Below are 18,364 nucleotides of genomic sequence, written 5' to 3'. Positions count from 1 at the left end.
TTGGGACGGGCCGCTATTTTCCGGTTTTATTTGGCCGAACTGATCCGGATGATGTAATTTTGCATTCCCACTACACTCCCCGCATACTAACTATTATAAGTTCACATGAAACGTGAAAATTGCGAACACAAAATTCCTTGAGTCAGTTCATGTCACTCTAAAGCTCTCAATCAGCATCGCATTGGCCCGAACTACCCTATTACCACTCTTACCGAATTTAAGCAATCTATTCATCCGTTATACAAAATCTCCTACAATAATTACGACATTACAAAAGAATTCAATAAACATGTCTCTTCCTTCAACGTTCCAGGGCGCCGAAGTGCCTGAGCCAAAAGCCCAGCTGTCCATTGCCCAACGCAGCCTATCTGATTTGAAGCCCAATGAAGTGGGTATCAAGGTCACTGCTACGGCCATCAACCCCGTCGATTACAAGATACGCGATTATGCCGTTTTCATACAGAAATACCCTGCAGTCCTCGGTTCCGATGCAGCAGGTGTAGTAGCTGCTGTCGGTTCTGAAGTCAAAGACTTGAAAGTCGGCGAGCGTGTGTTCTTCCAGGGTATCATTGGAAACTACGAATCATCAACCTTCCAGCAGTATTGCAAGATGCCCGCTGAGCTAGTGTCAAAGACACCCGACAACATCAGCGATGACGAAGCCGCAGGCATCATGCTGGCAACCATAGCTGTTACGACTGGCTTTTACGCCCAAACAGGGCACGGCATGACACCACCATGGCAGGAAGGAGGTCGAAATGTTGGAAAGGGAAAGTCCATAATCATCATCGGCGGTGCATCTTCTGTAGGACAATATGCCATCCAAATGGCTCGCCTATCAGGCTTCGAGCGTATCGTCACAAATGCCAGTGCCAGCAACCACGAGTTTCTCAAAAAGATTGGCGCCCACGTCGTTTTGGATCGTTCTGAGTCCACTCCTGATGCTGTTTTCGAAGCAGCGGGAGGACTCCCCTTCGACTTTATCTTCGATGCAATTTCCGCCCCCGCTACACAGAAGCTTGCGGTACAGGTTCTCCAGAAGGCAAAGGTATCTGGAGGTCATGTAGTCACCGTCCAATCCCCCGACGCTGAAGCCAAGACACTAGGTCAGAGTGAAGAGCCTCACATTGAAGTCAAGGGTATTATGGGGTTGGGAAGTTCGCCAGACCTACGGCATTTGAGTGAGCCTCTTGCCAAATCTCTGGGCGGACCCAATGGGTACATTGCGCAGGGGTTGTTTACTCCGAACCGGCCGCAATTGGTGCCTGGAGGGCTTGCCGGACTTGAGGAGGCCTTTTCTTTGAGCAAGAGCGGAGTATCTGGTAAAAAGCTTGTCATTCGCCCTCATGAAACGAAGTGAGTTAGGTGGGTCTGCTTAACAGCTGTTTGAGTGTAAACATGTAAGAATATACAGCCCCAAAAACATGTTTCATATTAGCAAGAACGAACAAGAATGATTGCAAGAGAATATTCAAAAAGTTAGGCTTGTATTCACACCAACTATAGCATTTGTGTCCGCTTGCAATCCGTACCAACAAGCAGAGCAAAGCTGGGCAACCGCACCATTCATGTGATTAAGATATTCCTATATACAAGAAGTAATGGGCCTGGAATGCTTCAAGAATGCATACCAGCAAGCAGAGTCTCGAGCGGCTGCGCGAGCCGTACGCCTCACGTCCAGAAATCTGGCTGCTGCTATCTTAGTTCGGGGGCTTGTAAGGAGCAGGGTACTGGGCCGTGACAGGAATATGAATACTGCCAACTAGGGTGTTGTCCTTGTGATTAGGCGAAAAGGTGGCTTCACCCTTGATAATCAACTCGTCGGGCTGCGAAACGCGCTGCTGAACAGTAAGGTCTGTTTCCCAATGTGTCAGTAGCTGCATATATATATTTCTCTTTTAACTTATAGAAGAGAAATAGGAGTGACTTACCTGAATGGGCCAGATCGAAGAAGTAATGGAAATAACCGGGCGTGCAGTCGGGGTTGAATGGTCCTGAGCCATCATAATATGTCGTTTTGCAACTGGACCTGAAGCCTTTGGGTTCAGGGTACTTGTCGGAAACAAACTTGGCGCTAACGGTCTCGACAAAGCCGCCCTTAAAGTAGGAACGAACGAAATCGAAGTCCCAGAAGGCTACGGGGTCACGCTCAGCAAGTGCAGCGCGCTCGGCAACCACCTCTGGGTTGGGCATGGCGGCGGCGCTCGCGCAGGCAGCGAGAGTGAAGAGGGGGGTGGTGAAGCGCATGTTGAAGAGAAGTGTGTACTTTGTGCAAGTGACTTTGGAAGACTAGTTGATGATGAGTCTCTACACTGTTGTTCCTTCATCCCTTATATACCTTTTTCTCTGCTCCTTTGCTAAGCTCGGTTGCCCAACAAACAATGCTAACAAGAGGACTCGTCATACTAGACTCGACTGTTGCTAGAGTTCGTATCCGGTGCTACCCATCCTCGACCAGGAGTGTAATGCGAAACTCAATCCAGTCATACCGTACAGCAGTGACAATATGTTCACTTGATATCGGGATGTAAGCCCATAATGGGTATAGTACCGTGTAGAGCCGCAACGATCGTCATGAAGGGAACTTCACGTTATACTTCCAAGCGACTTAGTATGAAATGTATCATGTTTCTTGTGATTTCGCAATTTCATCATGTATACCTATGCTCGTCTCAACTACTACACATCTCTATGTTGTGAGTGAATATTCGCCACTGCTCCTCTACTGTACTGTTGATACAACCTAGAAATAGCTCACGCAGACACCGGCGCATTCCGAACTTTGGACGTTCTCAAGCTAATGCAAACGCATCAAACTTTGTTTACGTAGCGAAAACAATCGCCATCGAAGAAAACCAGTGTCATATGTCTTTTGGCAAAGATCACCGGTAGTAAGACGGGAAGCGTTCCCTGTACCTCAACATCGACAGTGCTGCGATCGAGCTAAGACGAAAAAAGGTTTGCTGTATGACATAAGCTTAGCTACAAGAATAAGCTAAGGTGCAGGCACGTTTTTGCTATCCACGCGGGGAATATGTGGGACTTGAGGGGCTTTGAGGGGCTCATAATCTCGTTAGAGTTTGTATAATGCCGTTGGAAGAGTATGATATGGGGATGCAGGCTGTTGTGTATGTAGAAGCCGGCAACTAAATTTAGTAATTGGCCGGGGGGCGACGAGAGTAAGCAGTACGATGGTGGGATTGGTGGCCGGTACGTTTGCGGAGCGTTGGAGTATGCACAAGAGTGCGATGTTTGGTGTCGATTGGCAACGAGTCTTGATGGTGAGTACGTCAGTGTAGTCAGAGACCCACTTTGACAAGTTTGCTTTTGATTGCATTTCATGCCGGTAGTTGCTGTAGGTGTTGCTATCACGAACATGAAACGAGGTCACGTTCGTGTGACTATGTATAGTACCTGATGGCGATTCCTCGTGTTGTGAAGATTGTTATTATACTGAAGTGGCGTGAGAATCGAAGACCTATAACGAGTGGAATATGAAATAGAGATGACCAATACAGTCAGCTCGAGATTTAGAACGCCGACTTATGTTTTGTTAAACATAGTCTCAGAATCTACACGAAAATGGCGTCTTCAGACGTCTTGTCGGTGGAAACGGCATTCTCCAGTTTGTATTCTCGAATTCACTTGTTTTCTCTGGCATAACTCTCATCAAAGAACACAACATGAGACCCAAGTTTGCGAGTGGGCATACCTGAATGGTCCTCCCTACCGTCTACTTACACGCAACTTTTCTATAAAAGCCTTCTCAACATCTTCCAAATGCCGTCTTGTGGTCAGCATACCGGCCATGAGGTAGATGACGTTACCCAAGATACGCGAATGAATCTGGACTTGCGGCGCTTCAGGGCTACCCCGTAGGAGCTCGTCGCGAAGTCCCACCGCAGCAGAAGAAGTGTATCCTATATTGCATTAGGCGGGAAGTAAAATAAACCCAACGTAAGACGTACCTGACCCGTGTCTATCGACGAGCGACACGGCAAGAACGGAGCCCAGCGCACTCACATGACCAACTTGCTCGTGTCGAGATAGATCCTCAACAAAGTCCTTGGACCACATGCTCCAGGAAGCGGTGGTGTCGTTGCTAGAACTGCTCCATTGCTCCTTGTACTGCTTCCACTCTTCGCCAACGCTCGCGTCCTGCATTGTTTGCAGACTAGTATTAGCGACATGACATCCAACCGCATGTGCAGTGTAGCTATGTCCATGCAATAAAGCCTCTGCCTTTTCGTCGCCCCAAAAAGCGTCAAAAATAGACTGACTAGCCAACGTAACAGAGAGAGGAAGAAGACCACCGGTAAGTAACTTCGCGTTGACGCTGATATCGGGATGCGTCTGGAGGAACGAGGCGGCTGAAAAGCGACCTAGACGATACAAACCAGTGAATACCTCATCGAACATAACGGGTAGTCCTGACCAAGTGACATCGCTCTCATCTGGAACTTGGTGAACTCGGGACCCGTTGCTAAAGTCGTAACGGCGCACGACACGGACAAGAGTTTGTTGGAAGAGCGGATCAACAAACAGCATACCTCCCGCTCCCAAAACAACAGGTTCCATAACCAACGCCCCAAACTTTCTCTCCTGCTTCCTCACCAGCTCATCCAACGTCTTCTCGATATAAGCTTCATAGCAGTCAGACCGGCCTCTCGCGGCCAAATCGAAAATGGCATCTTGTGTTTCAAAACACTGCGTAGGTCCGAATTCGGTCTCCAGATTCTCGGGGGGCTCGACAATCCACTGGCCGTTCTTGAGTTTGAAAGTAGGGAAATCGAACCAGAAGCCTCTGCCGCGGTACCAGTCTACTTTTTCGTTGAAGACACACGGCTCGGATGCGTCCATGGCGCCAATCGTGTCGCCGTGGTAGCTCCCTTTGAGGCCGATGACGCCAATATTCTCTTTAGTGCTGTCCCACTCGTAGTACTTGCTAGCCGCCCGAAGTGCCATTTTGATACCGACTTCAGTCGCCGTACTCCCATTGTCAGTGTAAAACACCTTTTTAAGGCGCGGATTTTGGGAGTCTTTTAGCATCTTTTCTGCCAGCTCGAGAGCGGGCTCGTGGGTGGCTCCGGCAAACATGACATGACCATATCTTCCTGCGGCATGTGCTGCTTCTAGAGCAAGACGGGGATTTCCATGGCCGAGCCCCTGAGTCCACCATGAAGCGGAGCCATCAAATGCCGGATACAGCGCCGAACGGTCCTCGTGGGCTGCTGACGTTTCACCAGTCTGCTTGACTTGGAAGTAATCGCCGTATGCAGAGTCAAAGACTAATATATCGTCGGCACTTTTCAAGTGCTTGTGTTGTGTAAAGGGATGCCAGATGGCTTCATTAGTCCGCGAGGCCATAGTACTTAGATTTTCGAGTCGTTCGCTGTGGCGACTGAGCAGCCTCGTAGCAACTTGGTCAATGGGCTCCTCGCCACTCTGGGAGCTGTAGTAGCCCTGCATCAAATCCGTCTCCTCCTTTGTGCCCGCCCCTATACCCTGCATATTCGGAATCCATGGCAAGGTGAAGGCCGCAATGCCCAAGTTCTTGAAGTACTCTTGTAGGTACTCGGCATTCTCATACTTACTCTGGTCGTTGAAACACACGACGGCATCAATGTCATAGCCTCTTAATACCAGAGACTCTGCAGCAGATACTGTCGATGCAATACCGCCTAGGCGGTGGTCGCCGACTAGTACCGAGGGGAGTCGTAACGGACGGAAGATGTCAGCTTGCGGAGTACCTGAAGGTCCCGGGCTGAGCACACCCCCAGCGGTTTCAATCACAGCAAAGCCCATTGCATGTGCCTCCCCAGAGACTTCTTTCGCTTCCTGCTGGATAGTTCTGAAGACAGTCTGGCCGATGAGCTCATCGCTAGGCTAGGCCGATCAGCAAGAGCAGCCAGCAGACTCAGCAAAAAGACCTTACAATCAAGTCTGCACCTCTTGCCGCCACATGTGGACTAACAGCCTCATTGAACTTGAACAGTGTCGAAACACTTCTTCCGCTGTACTTTTGCACATAACTAATCCCCATCAGCCACAATTGCAGTTCGAAGCAGTAACAATCTCACCTATCATCAGCTTCATCCGCCGGCCCCGTAGAAACAGGCTTAATATACTGCACCCTCCACCTCGTCCTACCCGCTCTCCTCGCAAAATGCGCACCAAGCAACGTCGAAAACACCGTCTTCCCAACTCCCGTGTTAGCCCCATAGACCTGCACCGCAACAAGTCTCTTCCACAGTCCGCCTGGAACTCTAGCCATCCTTACTCTTTCTCAGCAACCACAACCAAAAAAAAAGAAATATAATCAAGACACCCAATTGCACATGAGATCTCTCATATCAGGAGAAAAAAGACTCAATTGCAGCGGGGAAAGAATGGAGAGAGCTGCTGCGCTAGTTAATTAACGTAATAGTAGCCAGGCCAATGTTGGAAGGGGGGGTAACTTTTGTTCCCTCCGAACCGAACCCGCCGCCCGTCCCCCCAACCCCAGTCAGGTACTACCTGTAGTACAAATCGAATTAGTCAAATCAAACAAAAATCCACCCGCACCCGCATATGCACGTTAGTATGCAAGTGGACTGTACATATTTACCCAAAGTTACCCTTTTTGGAGCTAATTGATGACTAGAAAGTCCGCCCCGAAGCACATGAAAAATGGGCGCTGGGATACGTTTGTCGATTTCCCTCTTTCAACGGAAATTCGCGGCTCAAAGAAATAAACATCCCCCCCACGCTTGCGGTAACCCATATTGTCAATTATTCAATTGCTTACCAGGCCGGCGTCTCTCCCCCCCAGAAAGGGCACAAGAAAGAAGATTTGTTTTTGTCTAGCACTCCCAGACCCCACACGACCGGTATCCCCAGTGTCAATTGCTCAATTGCTTTCAGCGCGTCTCCCCAAAAAGAGCACAAGAAAGAAGAACAAGTAGGATTGTTTAATCCACCTCCGTCCCAACCCCACAAAATCCAATTCACTTCCACACCCATAAAAGAACCCTAAACAAAAAAAGAGGGGGAATTCAAAAAAAAATGACAAAGTCACCCCCAACCCCTTTAGAACAAACCCTCACCACCCACCTAACCACCCGCCTCGCCAACTCCACCCTCCGCACCCTCACCCTGCCTCCCACCGCCCACACCGACTTCTCCTCCAACGACTTCCTCTCCCTCTCCACCTCTCCACACCTCCGCACCCTCTTCCTGACCCACCTCTCCCCGCACCCCTTGGGCAGCGGAGGTTCGCGCCTCCTCGACGGCAACTCCATCCTCGCCATAAGCCTCGAAACCAGCATCGCGGCCTTCCACGGCGCAGCCGCCGGATTACTTTTCAACAGCGGATTCGACGCCAACGCGGGGTTCTTTGCGTCGGTGCCGCAGAGAGGTGATACGGTCGTGTATGACGACAAGGTGCATGCGAGTGTGCATGATGGGATGAGACTTTCGCGGGCTGCCCGTAGACTACCTTTTCAACACAACTCGGTGGAGGCGCTGAGGAAAGTGCTAGAGGCGGAGCGAGAGAAGGGGGGGAAACAGAATGTTTTTATAGCGGTGGAGTCGGTGTATAGTATGGATGGCGATGTTGCGCCGCTACGCGAGATTGTGGAGGTCGCGGAGGAGGTGCTGGGGAGGGAGAGGGCGTACGTGGTTGTTGATGAGGCGCATGCGACGGGGGTGCTGGGGCCGAGGGGACGCGGGTTGGTGTGTGAGTTGGGACTAGAGGAGAGGGTGTTTGCGCGGTTGCATACGTTTGGCAAGGCGTTGGCGGGGAATGGAGGTGAGTTCGTTTGGAGGAATCCAAAGGGGAGGTTGCAGAGGGCATTGCTGAATGTGACTGTAGCTATTCTTCTAGGATCCCATACTTTACGGAGTTATCTGATTAATTATGCGCGGCCTCTTATTTACACGACGTTCCTTTCGTATCCGTCGCTGGCGCTTATACAGGCGTCGTACGAAATGCTGCAGTCGGGGCAGAGCGAGGCGCTGCAGGCGAAGCTTCATGACCTCATTCGGACGCTGTATGCGAAGCTTGAGGGACTTCTGAAAACCTCGAGCCATGCGCGCTGCTTACTGAAGATTCCGTCGGTGTGTCCTAGATCGCCTATCTTTGCAGTGCAGTTGGTGAACCCAAAGGCACTTGCGAGCTCACTGCAAGAGCAAGGCATGATGGTGCGAGCAGTCGTGTCACCGACCGTACCCGCCGGTACAGAAAGAGTCCGAATATGCCTGCATGCCGGGAATACCATGGAAGAGATCGAAAAACTGGTGCTGGCGCTCAAGAGGTGGTGTGAAAGTCAAGCAGAAGAGAATACGGAACACCAACCCCTTGATACATCAAAGAGAGCAAGACTGTAAACGCACGAGGCATATCTTGATCATTATATACAAGTTACAAGACATAGATTCGGCTTCAGTAGCACATTGAAGAGCTCATCATCACAGAGCCTAAGCACTACATCTACCTCTCCCCCCCTCAAGCAAGTGCCTGCACCGTCGCCTCCGCCTCCGCCGCCGCAACAACCGCCTCGGCCTCCTCCTGCCCCGGCACCTTTCTCTTCTCCCCAATCGTCTCCTCCATCTTCATTGGCCTAAGCCCCCACCTCTGAAACATAGCCTTGTCTTCTTCCCACCCATTACACGCCGTTGTGAGCATCTTCTCGCCAGTGAACACGGCGTTTGCACCAGCCTGGAAGCACAGAATCTGTTTTTCCTCACGCATGGTGTGGCGGCCGGCTGCGAGACGGATGATGGTGGTGGGAAGCACGAGTCGTGCAGTAGCAATGGTTCTGAGGATGGCATCAAAGGAGATGGCTTGGGTTTCTCCTAGTGGGGTGCCTTTGATGGGGACAAGGGCGTTGACGGGGAAGGACTCTGGATGGGCGGGTAGTGTAGCTACAGTGTGGATGAGACCGACGTGGTCACGGGCTTTTTCCCCCAGACCAAGAATACCGCCGGTGCACACGTGAATACCTGCTTCCTGGACATTCTTGATGGTGTTGAGTCGCTCGTCGTACGTACGTGTGGTGATGACGCTAGGGTAGTGCTCGCGGCTCGTATCGACATTGTGATTGTAAGCCGTCAAGCCCGCATCTTTCAGTTCCTTTGCTTGAGCAGCATCGACCATGCCAAGGGTCACGCATGCCTCCATGCCCATGCCGCGCACGCCCTTGATCATTTCTTTGATGTTCTTGAGGTTCGTCTTACGACCCCTCATGTCTCTCCACGCGGCGCCCATGCAGAATCTCGAGCTGCCGTTTTCTTTAGCTATGCGTGCAGCTTCGAGGACGGATTCGACAGAGCTGAGCTTTGTGGCTTTGAGACCGGTGTCGTAGCGAGATGACTGGGCGCAGTAGGAACAGTCTTCACTGCAGCCGCCCGTCTTGATGTTGAAGAGGGTACACATCTGAATGGCAGCGGGGTCATGGAATCGGCGGTGGACCGAGGCCTACGAGATTGATGAGAGGGGCATATCGCTGGATAAGAGAGCAATTTGACCTACCGAAGCATAGGTAAGGTCAATCAGCGAAGTGTTGTATATCTCTGAAATCTCCTCCTTTGTCCAATTTGTCCGCGGTGCCTTTGCATTGAGTGCATTCTCAAACACCGTCGTCCGCGGTGTCGCCAGGCGTATTTGCTGCGTGCCCGGATCTACAGGCGTGTCGAGAACAGTACTAAAAGAGCGGGTGAAGCCATAGTAGACTCGGCGTGGGCCACTTGCACGAAGAAGCATTCTCTGAGCCATTGTGAAAAAGAAAGAAGGCTGTTGGAATTCTCGAGCAAAGACAAGTGACAGCCCACTATGCACAGTCACTCAAAGAAACATGCCTCATCTAACCGCAAAACCGCCCGCAAACGCGTCGGCGAGAGCGTGGGTAGAGAGTCTGTGGGGCTGCAGCCAATGGGCAAAAGGACGATGAACCGCGGGGGGGGGGGGGGGTTGTAAGCTCCCCACGGACTGGAGGGGGTGCCGCCTTCAATACACGGTACAAAGCTCGTCGCTAACCCATTGCAGGCGTCAAGTCTTCCGTTGAAGACGCCAGTCATTCTGTCCAACCCGTAAGCAGTAACACACATGGTGCGAGTAATTTACCATGCAAATGATCCGTCACCGTTGTGTGGTTCAGTTGGATGGTGGTTGAGCAGGCCAGACCCACTGCCCTGCGTGCGCGCATTCAACATGCATATCGACCTCCCCTTGGCGGCCATAGCTCGTCCGTCTCCAACGCATCATAGCGTAATAATATTGCTCAACCCAATTGTGGCCAATTAGGACCCCATGGCATGTGATTGCTGCGACGGCGATCTTTTTTGGCCAACGGGCCGCAGGCGGGACTTGAGCCGGTCGGTCCTTGGATCGGCCGTGGCATCGTGCAGGGTGGGTGAACAATGCTTGCGAAAATACCTCCGAATATCATCGGTCCCATTATAAAGGAACCTCTACTGGTCAAAAGTAAATAAAACCCCGTCTCTGTAACATTCGTAGCGTAACCTATCCGTAAATGGCCCCAGGACTAAGAACACTCGAATCGTTAGCTATTCGTATAGAAAAACAACCAGGGGTCTCGAAATTACAGTACTACTGCATCCTCTCCATCAACCGTCGTCACATACACATATACATACTTTCACTAACCTATCCCTGTCCCCCCTTCTACAAATTCCATCAATTTTCTTAAAAGCACTTCCACAGTCACGAGCATCTACTAGCGCCCTCCTTTGTCAAAAAGTTAGCCATACCTAGTTCCATCTTCGTCTCTCTAAATGACGTCACCTCTCCCTTCCCTCTTCCACCACCACCACCACCACCACCTCCATCTCCCCCCATCCCCATCCCCCTTCTCTATACAAAACTCTCCATTCAACTCAGATCCCAACCCAGCCAACCATGCTCTCCACCACCCTCCCCCTAACAACCCTCCTCCTAACCCTCACCACCCTCTCCCACATCATCCCCACAATCTCCCGCTTGAGACGCTACGAAGACGCCAGTCGGACCGCAGCACGGTATTCCGACACTGCAGCACAGAAACTGCGTAAGACGCAAGTTACACAGGCGAGTGGGGTTGTCGCTGTATGTTTCCCTCCTTCTCCATCTCCCTTCTTCCTTCTTTCTTTCCATCGAAAGCAGCCTGGTTAATCATGTGCATGGAAAAAAAGACGGTAATTTCACTCGCTAGCTCACTCTATCTATTGGCAAGTCCGAGTGGTAGTCGGGAGGTTGTGACGGCGGGGGTGAATACGGTGATATGTGCGGCAGCGTATGCGCACATGGCGGGATTTTGGAATGAGAAGGAACAGACGCGTATTCCACTGGCTTCGGACTTTAACGAAGCGATTAGGGGGAGTGAGAAGGTGGTTTTGCTGTTGGGGACTTTGGGGTTGGGTTGGGGTGTTGCGGCGGGGATGTGGGTGGTTGGCATGGGTGATGGGGTGATGGGGTTGGCAATATGGGCGGCGGCGGTGGGAGCTAGGGTTTGGGGCATAGCGGGGGAGATGGGGTGGAAGGGTTAATGACTTTATGATGATGATGACGATGACAATGACGATGGTGATTGATCGACTATTCATTAATGTCTTTTACAAGAGTAATGGTAATAGATTGGGCGGATGTAGGATTAGATTATGATGATATGACTAGGGTATCTAATTACTTTACCTGATAAACAAAACGCAAGCTACGATTTCCCCTGATACTGCAGATCCTGTATCAAACGCATAGTATCGGCTTCTCGCACCCACTCTTCGATTCTCGCACCTGCTTCACCAACAAGCCGCTCATACGTCTCGTTGAGGAAGAAGAGAGACGTGTGTGCCGTGACTTCGTCCATATTCTCCATGAAGACAGGAACCCAGGTAGGATCCTTGTTGCCGTCCGAGTCTTTTGGCGGCAACATGCAAAATTTCTTTAGCTTCTTAGGTTTGGCTGGGACACTTGCGTCTGAATCCGTGCGTGGCGGGTGACTGTCGTGACTGTCGGTTGTAGAGAGGGTATACATCGATTCGTTACGACTGTCTGGCGGAGCCTGGTTCATGATGCGACTAGTGGAAAATTCATAGTGACCATACGGGCCTCGCTGCGGACCGGGTTGGTCCAGGTGCAAGGCACTGACATCTTCCTCAATCCCTATAATCGCAGGAACAGCCTCTGGTGTTTCTGGCGCAGGTGTTATTCCCTGGCGCAAATCTGCTTCTCTCTGTCTTTGTCTCGCCTCCTTTTCTCTCTGCTCAGCCTCAGCTTGCCTTTGCTCTCTTTCCTTCTGTCTCTGCCTCTCCTCCCTTGACATGTTTTGCTCTTCTTCATGCTTCTTTTGCTCGGCCTTTTCTTGCTCCCTGTACCTTTTCTCTTGTTCTTGCTGCCGCTTCTTCTCCGCCTTTTGCTGCTCTTTTTCCCACTTTTCCTCAAGCTTAGTGCGCTCGTTGATGATCTTGTTGCGCGCTTTTACAGCTCTTTGGTATTCCTTGAGCGCCTGTTCGTACTCCTTTTCTGCGGCTTTGCGCTGGGTCTTGTCGTTGAATCGTACCAAGTCAACAAATGGAGGCTCCTGGGGGATGGGTGGTATTTCAGGAAGATCAGGCGGGCCGTTTTTGGGGGCATCTGAGTGATTGAGCTCCAGGGCTTGTCCATCTTCTTGACCCCCGATAGATGCCGGGGGTGAACTTGCTATAGGGTCCGGGTGTACGTGAGCCAGTTCTGGGTCAGACGATGTTACTGAAGGGCTTCTAGTACTCTTCTGCTGGTTGGCAGGTGTCGAGGTGTAGTGTGAGAGACTCGTTCCGCTATCTTGATGATGAAACTGAAGGCTCGATGGATGCGAAGGCTCGGGCGACTTTGGACGCTGGGCACATGAAGAACTTTGCTTCTTGGCCCTTCCCGTGCTTACTGTGTAGTAGTTGATGAAGCGCACGCGGGGTACCGAGGGCATCATAGGATGACTGTTCTTCCTCTTGGCCTCGTCGTCTTCTTCCAGCGCCCGTATCCTCGCATATCTTTCTTTTAATTCTTTGTAATCCGCCATGGCACCCCCGAATTCAAGATGGGATTTTACGAGTCCTTTGGTAGCCTCGGCCAGGCCGTCCTTGTAGTGCTTGGTGAGCCAGTGTAAACTATTTTCCCAGCCTTTTCTGTTTGGTAGGTGAATATCGTTAGCGAAACTGGGGTTGTAATTTGGATCATTTGGCTTGGGGTTGAAGAGTGTGTTGATTCGACTAGGCCTCTGTCCCGGACTGGAGTTCTCGATAATAGCATCTTGTGGGGGTGGGGGTGCGTTGAAAAGGCTGCCTAGGCCAGCCTTGATAATGCCAGGGTGCATGCCTAGAAAGGGGACATCAAAGTTTACGACTCCAATGATGCGATGACGAAAGGCTAAAGCAATGTCTGCGGCAAGCAAACCGCCCATGGAGTGACCGACCAGGATGATGTCGGTCCAGGGGTCTTCATGAGGGGCGAGCCTGGCGGCTGTTAGCAGGGTGCAAGCCGCGCAGGCGTATAGCGTACCAAGCTGAAAAGTTGTCTCTGGCGACTTGCAGCGAGTCCCGTGACTTGTAGCGGGGGTATACTTTTGTATGTACTACGTGGGAGTCTGCGAGAGTGACGGTGACAAGATTATGGACGTGGGCAGGGAAGCTTCTAAAACTTGTTTCATCGCCCATGAAGCCATGGATGTAGATGAGGAGTAGGCGGCGGCGGCCAGAGTCTTCGAGGGCGGGGTCTGGAACGAGGGACTGGGTAGACGAAGAGCGTGGATCTTTTGAGGACATGGACATGGAGGCAGACATTGCTGAATAAGGAGGGGGCGCGTCTTCAGCTGAAGATGAATGTCGCGGTGGCAGTGGTGGTGGGCGCGTATGGTGGTGCTCTGGGGGGGCCAAGGCAGGAAACGGCGAAGGCGACGTCATGGCTGGGCGAACTAGAGTTGCAGCGGCAGTGGCTTGCGGCTGCAGCAACTGTGACTACATGTGGATATTGCAGTATGGACAAGAACAACGGTTTCTGGGATTGCAATGATGTTTGCGATGATGTTATACATGGCCTGGTACAAGGCGCAGCAAGGCGGAGGACACGGCAGAGGGGCAATGTGGGGTAGCAGCAGGGCAGCAGGGCAGCAGCGAAAGGTGACAGGCTACAGTACAGGCAGGTGGCTTGGCCTGGCAGGAGCTGACTGCAGCATCCGGACAGTCACGTGATGAAACAATTGTTGAGGCCGTGGCATTGCAGGTAAACATGTGTACCTGGGCATGGCGTGGTGGACGAGGGGAAAAGAGTTGTCATTGCAGGCATAGGCCGTCATCAAAAAATGTACACGACGAGTGCTATAGCAGGCAATGATTAGCAGCCATACCGTATTAATGGTGGAGGCGATGAGCGGCGGAGATTGGAGCCAAGACAGGCAACGCTCGTGCATATGGACAGCAAGAGCGGCGACAAGCGTCGTGATGACGACGAGGACGAGGACGAGGACGAGGATATGCATGCTGGCGAGACGGGCCTTTGGGGGGTTGCCTTTACGATGGGCGGGAGACAAACGCGGCTTGGCAATAAAAGGACGTGTGGGACGAGTCGTGTAGAGAGCAAAGCAGTTAGTCGGGAGTGGTTAGGTGCGACAAGACAATCAGTAAGGCGGCAGCTAAGAATAACCTCAAGCGTTTGCGGGTCTGCTTGTCCAGTGTTTGGGAATGGGGTTCCTGAGCGACGGCGTGGGCGCCACTACTGCACCTGCAGACGGGACGGGTGGTGGCTGCTAGTAGTAGTAGCAGCAGTAGGAGGAGCATGCATCCAGCCAGCCAGCCAACCGGCCAGACGACGGGCGACGAGTTACCGTGGGACGCGCGATGATGTTATTCTCCAATGTGATTGATACGAAGAAGGAGAAGAAGAAGATTCATTGCCTGGGACCTATTGCGTACAACGTCCATGTTATTATACCGGCCATCCATCCACGGACGCACATTCATAGCAGCATCGGTATTGGGACGCTGGTTCGCTGACGGGCAGTCGCGTCCATGGCCGTGCCGGGGGCGGATCCTGCTATTCCTGGACGTGTTATCTCGCTTGTGCGCCAATCAGCCTTGCCAGCCCTGTCCCCATGTCTCGTGCTCGCTGCCTCGCGCTGCCTCGCGCTGCCTCAGTCTCCCTCTCTTTGTCTCCCTCTCCCATGCCCACAGAGGGCCCGTTCCCGTCGCCGATTGCAGACGCCAACAATCCCTTTGCTGCCGCCTCCGCCTCCGCCTCCTCCCTCTCCCATCCACCTGATTCCCAGAACGCCCTCGTGTTTGCGCGACACCCTTCACGCCCGACACTCCTTTGCCCGTTGTCGCTTCCATGCTGTCACCTTGAAGTCTCCCCTTTGCGCGTGTGTATATGCCCAATTCGGCTGCTTGTCACCTCGCCTCGCCCACAACACTGACCTCCAGCCCGCCAGACCCATTGCTCCGCCGCTGACCAGGCTTCCGCTCCTTTCTCGCCATTCACTCGCTTGTGCTTGCCATCGGCCTCCATTGACTGGATCCCTTGCCTCGTCTGCTCTAATTCCGGACTTTTCGACTTTGCTATGCTCCTTACCTGCCGGAAACATTGAAAACATCAGAAACATTGAAAAACAACAACATATGTTCCGCCAATACACCCGACTCACCTCCATCACCACCAACACCACCACGCCTGCTCCGTTGGCCCTGGCCCTCTAGCTTTGGTCACATTGTCGCGACTTTATGGACGGTCCTGCCAACCCCACCCTCGTATCGAGAATTCATTCGCGCCACCGTTATCAAGCCCGACAGGCTCCCCAGCAAAGGCTTCCTGCACCCGACCACCCTCAACCACACGACCAATTCCTTCCCCCAGGACTTGGCGCAGCACCCAGAAGCAGAGAGATTATGAGCAGAGGCCATCGCTTCTTCCACCGTCGCGCTGTGCTGGACAATGTTGAAATCGTCACGGTCCTTGCTACAGTCGACGAAGCTGGCAATGTCATCGCCCAGGAGACGCTACCACCTGTCCCACCACCATCTTTGCCAGATGTAGTCGCTACCGCCGTCGCCGCCATGGCTTCTGCGGCGCCAGTCGCTCAGCCAGTTCAGCTGGCGCTTCCTTCGGCTGCGCTTGCTGTACCCGACGTTCCTGCGCTGCCCATTCCTGCGCAGCCACCTGTGCCTGTGCCTGCTCCTGCGCTACCATCGGTGGCTCCTGCCGTGCCCTCCTCTGTAGCTGTTCCCGTACTACCAGCTGTACCTGATACCGCGCTGCCAATACCCGATACTGCGCTGCCCATACCCGACACTGCATTGCCTGATAAAGCACTGCCTGTGCCTAATCCTGCGATTGCGGCACCCGTACCCGACCCTGCACTGCCAGCTGTATCCACTCTTGTAACATCTTCTGTGGTTGTTCCTACACTGCCAACTCTGTCTGCTCCAGCGCTGGCGGCTGTCGCTGTTCCTGCGGTACCATCTGTCGCTGTTCCTGCAGTGCCATCTGTACCTGTTCCTGTCCTCCCGTCTGTACCAGCAGTACCACCGTTTCCCACCGACCTGGTCGTCCCAACTGTCCCAGCGTATCCTTTTCCATCGCTGAACTATGTCGCTCAACCCGTGGTTACATCTACTTCGAGTGCTTCAACATCATCCTCAATTCAAAGCACTGCAGCGCCATCTCTCCCCTCTACTATCAACTCGGCTGCCAACACGACCCTATCATGTAAGCATGCCGTATTTCCACATTTGTTCTCCACTAACTCTGACAGCCACCTCATCACTGTTGTCGTCTTCTATCTTGGCCTCCTTTGATAGTATCTCGGCCTCGTCCGCAACAGACCTTGCTGTATCAGTCAATGCCGTCCCAACTCGCTCACCGTCTGCTTCACAGTCTCTTGCTGCTTCCACCAGGACGTCACTCACACAGGCAATAATCAGCTCACAGTCGGCTCGCAGCGTTGCCTCTGCTTCGAGTGCCCCAACTGCCTCGAGTGTCCCGACTACAACCGCGAATTATGGCGGCTGGGGTGGTAATGCGCCTGGCACCGCAGGAGCCCCTGCTCCAACTACATCAGCTACGTCGACCGCCGATACCAACTCCAGCCCTAGTGCTCTTGAAACGCCCAAAGTCGTTGGTAGCGTTTTAGGGAGTCTTGCCGGAGTTGCCCTCATCTTGGCCTTGATATTGTTTCTTTTGAAACGCCACAAGCAGAAGCGAGGCGGTGCTCTACAGCTCACTGGCGACGATCATCACCAGGAAAGCAACCGGTCCATGACCCAGGCGCCTGCCCCAAGCAACACCCTTGTCCCTATCGCCTTCCTCAAACGCTTTTCTGGTATGTCTGGCAAGACGGCCGAGACTAGCACGAGCGCTGGTGAGCGGAGCTTTCAACGAGTGTCGGGTCGCAAGTTGCCATCTGCCTTCAGTGAAGGCATGACGTCTGATCAATTCTCTCGCGGAGGCACAATGTCCGGTTCATCATTCTACCAAGACGATCATGGTCTCTATGGCGGCACAGGTCTGTCTAAAGAGATGGGTAAGGAGATTGGCGAGAGTTCTGCCCCACGCGAATCAGGACAGATGAACTTTCGACCCAGCCCTGCAAGAACACCCATCATCCGCCATCCCGACGATGGCAATCCTTTTGCAGATCGTCACCACCTCAGTCCGCCACATTCTCCTGTCGGCGAACTGCCTCCTAGAGGTACGCTCGGAAGAAGCTTGCCCTCGGCCGACGGGTCGCGCTCAAGCAAATTCACCGAGAATGTTTGAACGACCTGCTAGCCTTTGCTTCTCTGTTTACTCTTTGTTTATACTTTATTCACGACACGCATGAAAATGCACATACTTTTTGGTTTTTTTGGGCTTGCCTACCAGCACCTCACAGCTGGTTTTGGGTCGGCCATCTGGTCTCAGTTATACCCCTTGGATTTTTGTCGGACAATGGCCTTATTCACTCACCCTCATACTGTCCCTAATCCGGTCGCCTCATGCTGGTTTGGCCCGATAAAGATAATGTCTTGTCTTTTTTTTGTTTCTTTAAACTACGCTTCTGTTCCCATTTACTTTGAATGTGTGTTTTGTCTTGTTCGGCGTATTCCATTCTCTGACGACTATCGCTTTTGAGCCTCGGGCTCAGGAGCGAAATGTGGTTGTTTCCATACCCTTTTGGCGTTGTTCAAGCTGAGCAAACACTGCTCCGGTTCTACGCCTCGCTTTTTTTTTGTTTAAAACTGGCCCTACATACATAGGTATGTGTGTGTGTACTTATTATCCTTCTGGGGGGACCGTCCTTTGATGGATGGATAAGTAGTCGTGTGAATATGGGTTCGCACCATGTTAGGGTATCTGAGGGGGTGAAGACTAGAGGTTCAATTGATA

At 52.3% G+C, this 18,364-nt stretch overlaps 9 protein-coding genes across 9 annotated transcripts; 4 read left to right on the top strand and 5 right to left on the bottom strand.

The window, feature by feature from the left end:
* Positions 1-289: 289 nt before the first annotated feature.
* COCCADRAFT_97776 (uncharacterized protein) lies at positions 290-1,360 on the top strand (the record flags this gene model as incomplete). Its single annotated transcript, XM_007714708.1, has 1 exon — positions 290-1,360. The coding sequence occupies one exon, from the start codon at positions 290-292 to the stop codon at positions 1,358-1,360; it is 1,071 nt and encodes a 356-aa protein (XP_007712898.1).
* Positions 1,361-1,700: 340 nt separating this feature from the next.
* Positions 1,701-2,247, bottom strand: COCCADRAFT_97755 (uncharacterized protein; the record flags this gene model as incomplete). Its single annotated transcript, XM_007714707.1, has 2 exons — positions 1,701-1,855; positions 1,932-2,247. The coding sequence occupies 2 exons, from the start codon at positions 2,245-2,247 to the stop codon at positions 1,701-1,703; spliced, it is 471 nt and encodes a 156-aa protein (XP_007712897.1).
* A 1,479-nt stretch (positions 2,248-3,726) lies between these two features.
* COCCADRAFT_97800 (uncharacterized protein) lies at positions 3,727-6,274 on the bottom strand (the record flags this gene model as incomplete). The annotated part of the gene is made up of 4 exons (XM_007714706.1): positions 3,727-3,920; positions 3,969-5,886; positions 5,936-6,032; positions 6,081-6,274. 4 exons carry the CDS (start codon positions 6,272-6,274, stop codon positions 3,727-3,729), a joined length of 2,403 nt encoding a protein of 800 aa, XP_007712896.1.
* Positions 6,275-7,044: 770 nt separating this feature from the next.
* Positions 7,045-8,367, top strand: COCCADRAFT_97732 (uncharacterized protein; the record flags this gene model as incomplete). Its single annotated transcript, XM_007714705.1, has 2 exons — positions 7,045-7,789; positions 7,853-8,367. 2 exons carry the CDS (start codon positions 7,045-7,047, stop codon positions 8,365-8,367), a joined length of 1,260 nt encoding a protein of 419 aa, XP_007712895.1.
* Positions 8,368-8,485: 118 nt separating this feature from the next.
* On the bottom strand, positions 8,486-9,754 carry COCCADRAFT_37304 (uncharacterized protein; the record flags this gene model as incomplete). The annotated part of the gene is made up of 2 exons (XM_007714704.1): positions 8,486-9,457; positions 9,512-9,754. 2 exons carry the CDS (start codon positions 9,752-9,754, stop codon positions 8,486-8,488), a joined length of 1,215 nt encoding a protein of 404 aa, XP_007712894.1.
* A 1,215-nt stretch (positions 9,755-10,969) lies between these two features.
* COCCADRAFT_71091 (uncharacterized protein) lies at positions 10,970-11,517 on the top strand (the record flags this gene model as incomplete). The annotated part of the gene is made up of 2 exons (XM_007714703.1): positions 10,970-11,083; positions 11,170-11,517. Coding segments are annotated over 2 exons (462 nt in total), but the record flags the coding sequence as incomplete, so codon positions are not given.
* Positions 11,518-11,687: 170 nt separating this feature from the next.
* On the bottom strand, positions 11,688-13,770 carry COCCADRAFT_97796 (uncharacterized protein; the record flags this gene model as incomplete). The annotated part of the gene is made up of 2 exons (XM_007714702.1): positions 11,688-13,461; positions 13,508-13,770. 2 exons carry the CDS (start codon positions 13,768-13,770, stop codon positions 11,688-11,690), a joined length of 2,037 nt encoding a protein of 678 aa, XP_007712892.1.
* A 568-nt stretch (positions 13,771-14,338) lies between these two features.
* COCCADRAFT_97820 (uncharacterized protein) lies at positions 14,339-14,674 on the bottom strand (the record flags this gene model as incomplete). The annotated part of the gene is made up of 1 exon (XM_007714701.1): positions 14,339-14,674. A coding segment is annotated over one exon (336 nt), but the record flags the coding sequence as incomplete, so codon positions are not given.
* Positions 14,675-15,720: 1,046 nt separating this feature from the next.
* Positions 15,721-17,755, top strand: COCCADRAFT_26753 (uncharacterized protein; the record flags this gene model as incomplete). The annotated part of the gene is made up of 2 exons (XM_007714691.1): positions 15,721-16,705; positions 16,821-17,755. The coding sequence occupies 2 exons, from the start codon at positions 15,721-15,723 to the stop codon at positions 17,753-17,755; spliced, it is 1,920 nt and encodes a 639-aa protein (XP_007712881.1).
* Between the last annotated feature and the right edge of the window lie 609 nt (positions 17,756-18,364).

The sequence above is a fragment of the Bipolaris zeicola genome, assembly GCF_000523435.1.
Source record: "Bipolaris zeicola 26-R-13 unplaced genomic scaffold scaffold_87, whole genome shotgun sequence".
Classification (NCBI taxonomy): Eukaryota; Fungi; Ascomycota; class Dothideomycetes; order Pleosporales; family Pleosporaceae; genus Bipolaris; species Bipolaris zeicola.
The sequence above is the reverse complement of the archived record's forward strand: the minus strand, read 5'-3'. Positions and strand labels throughout refer to the sequence as shown.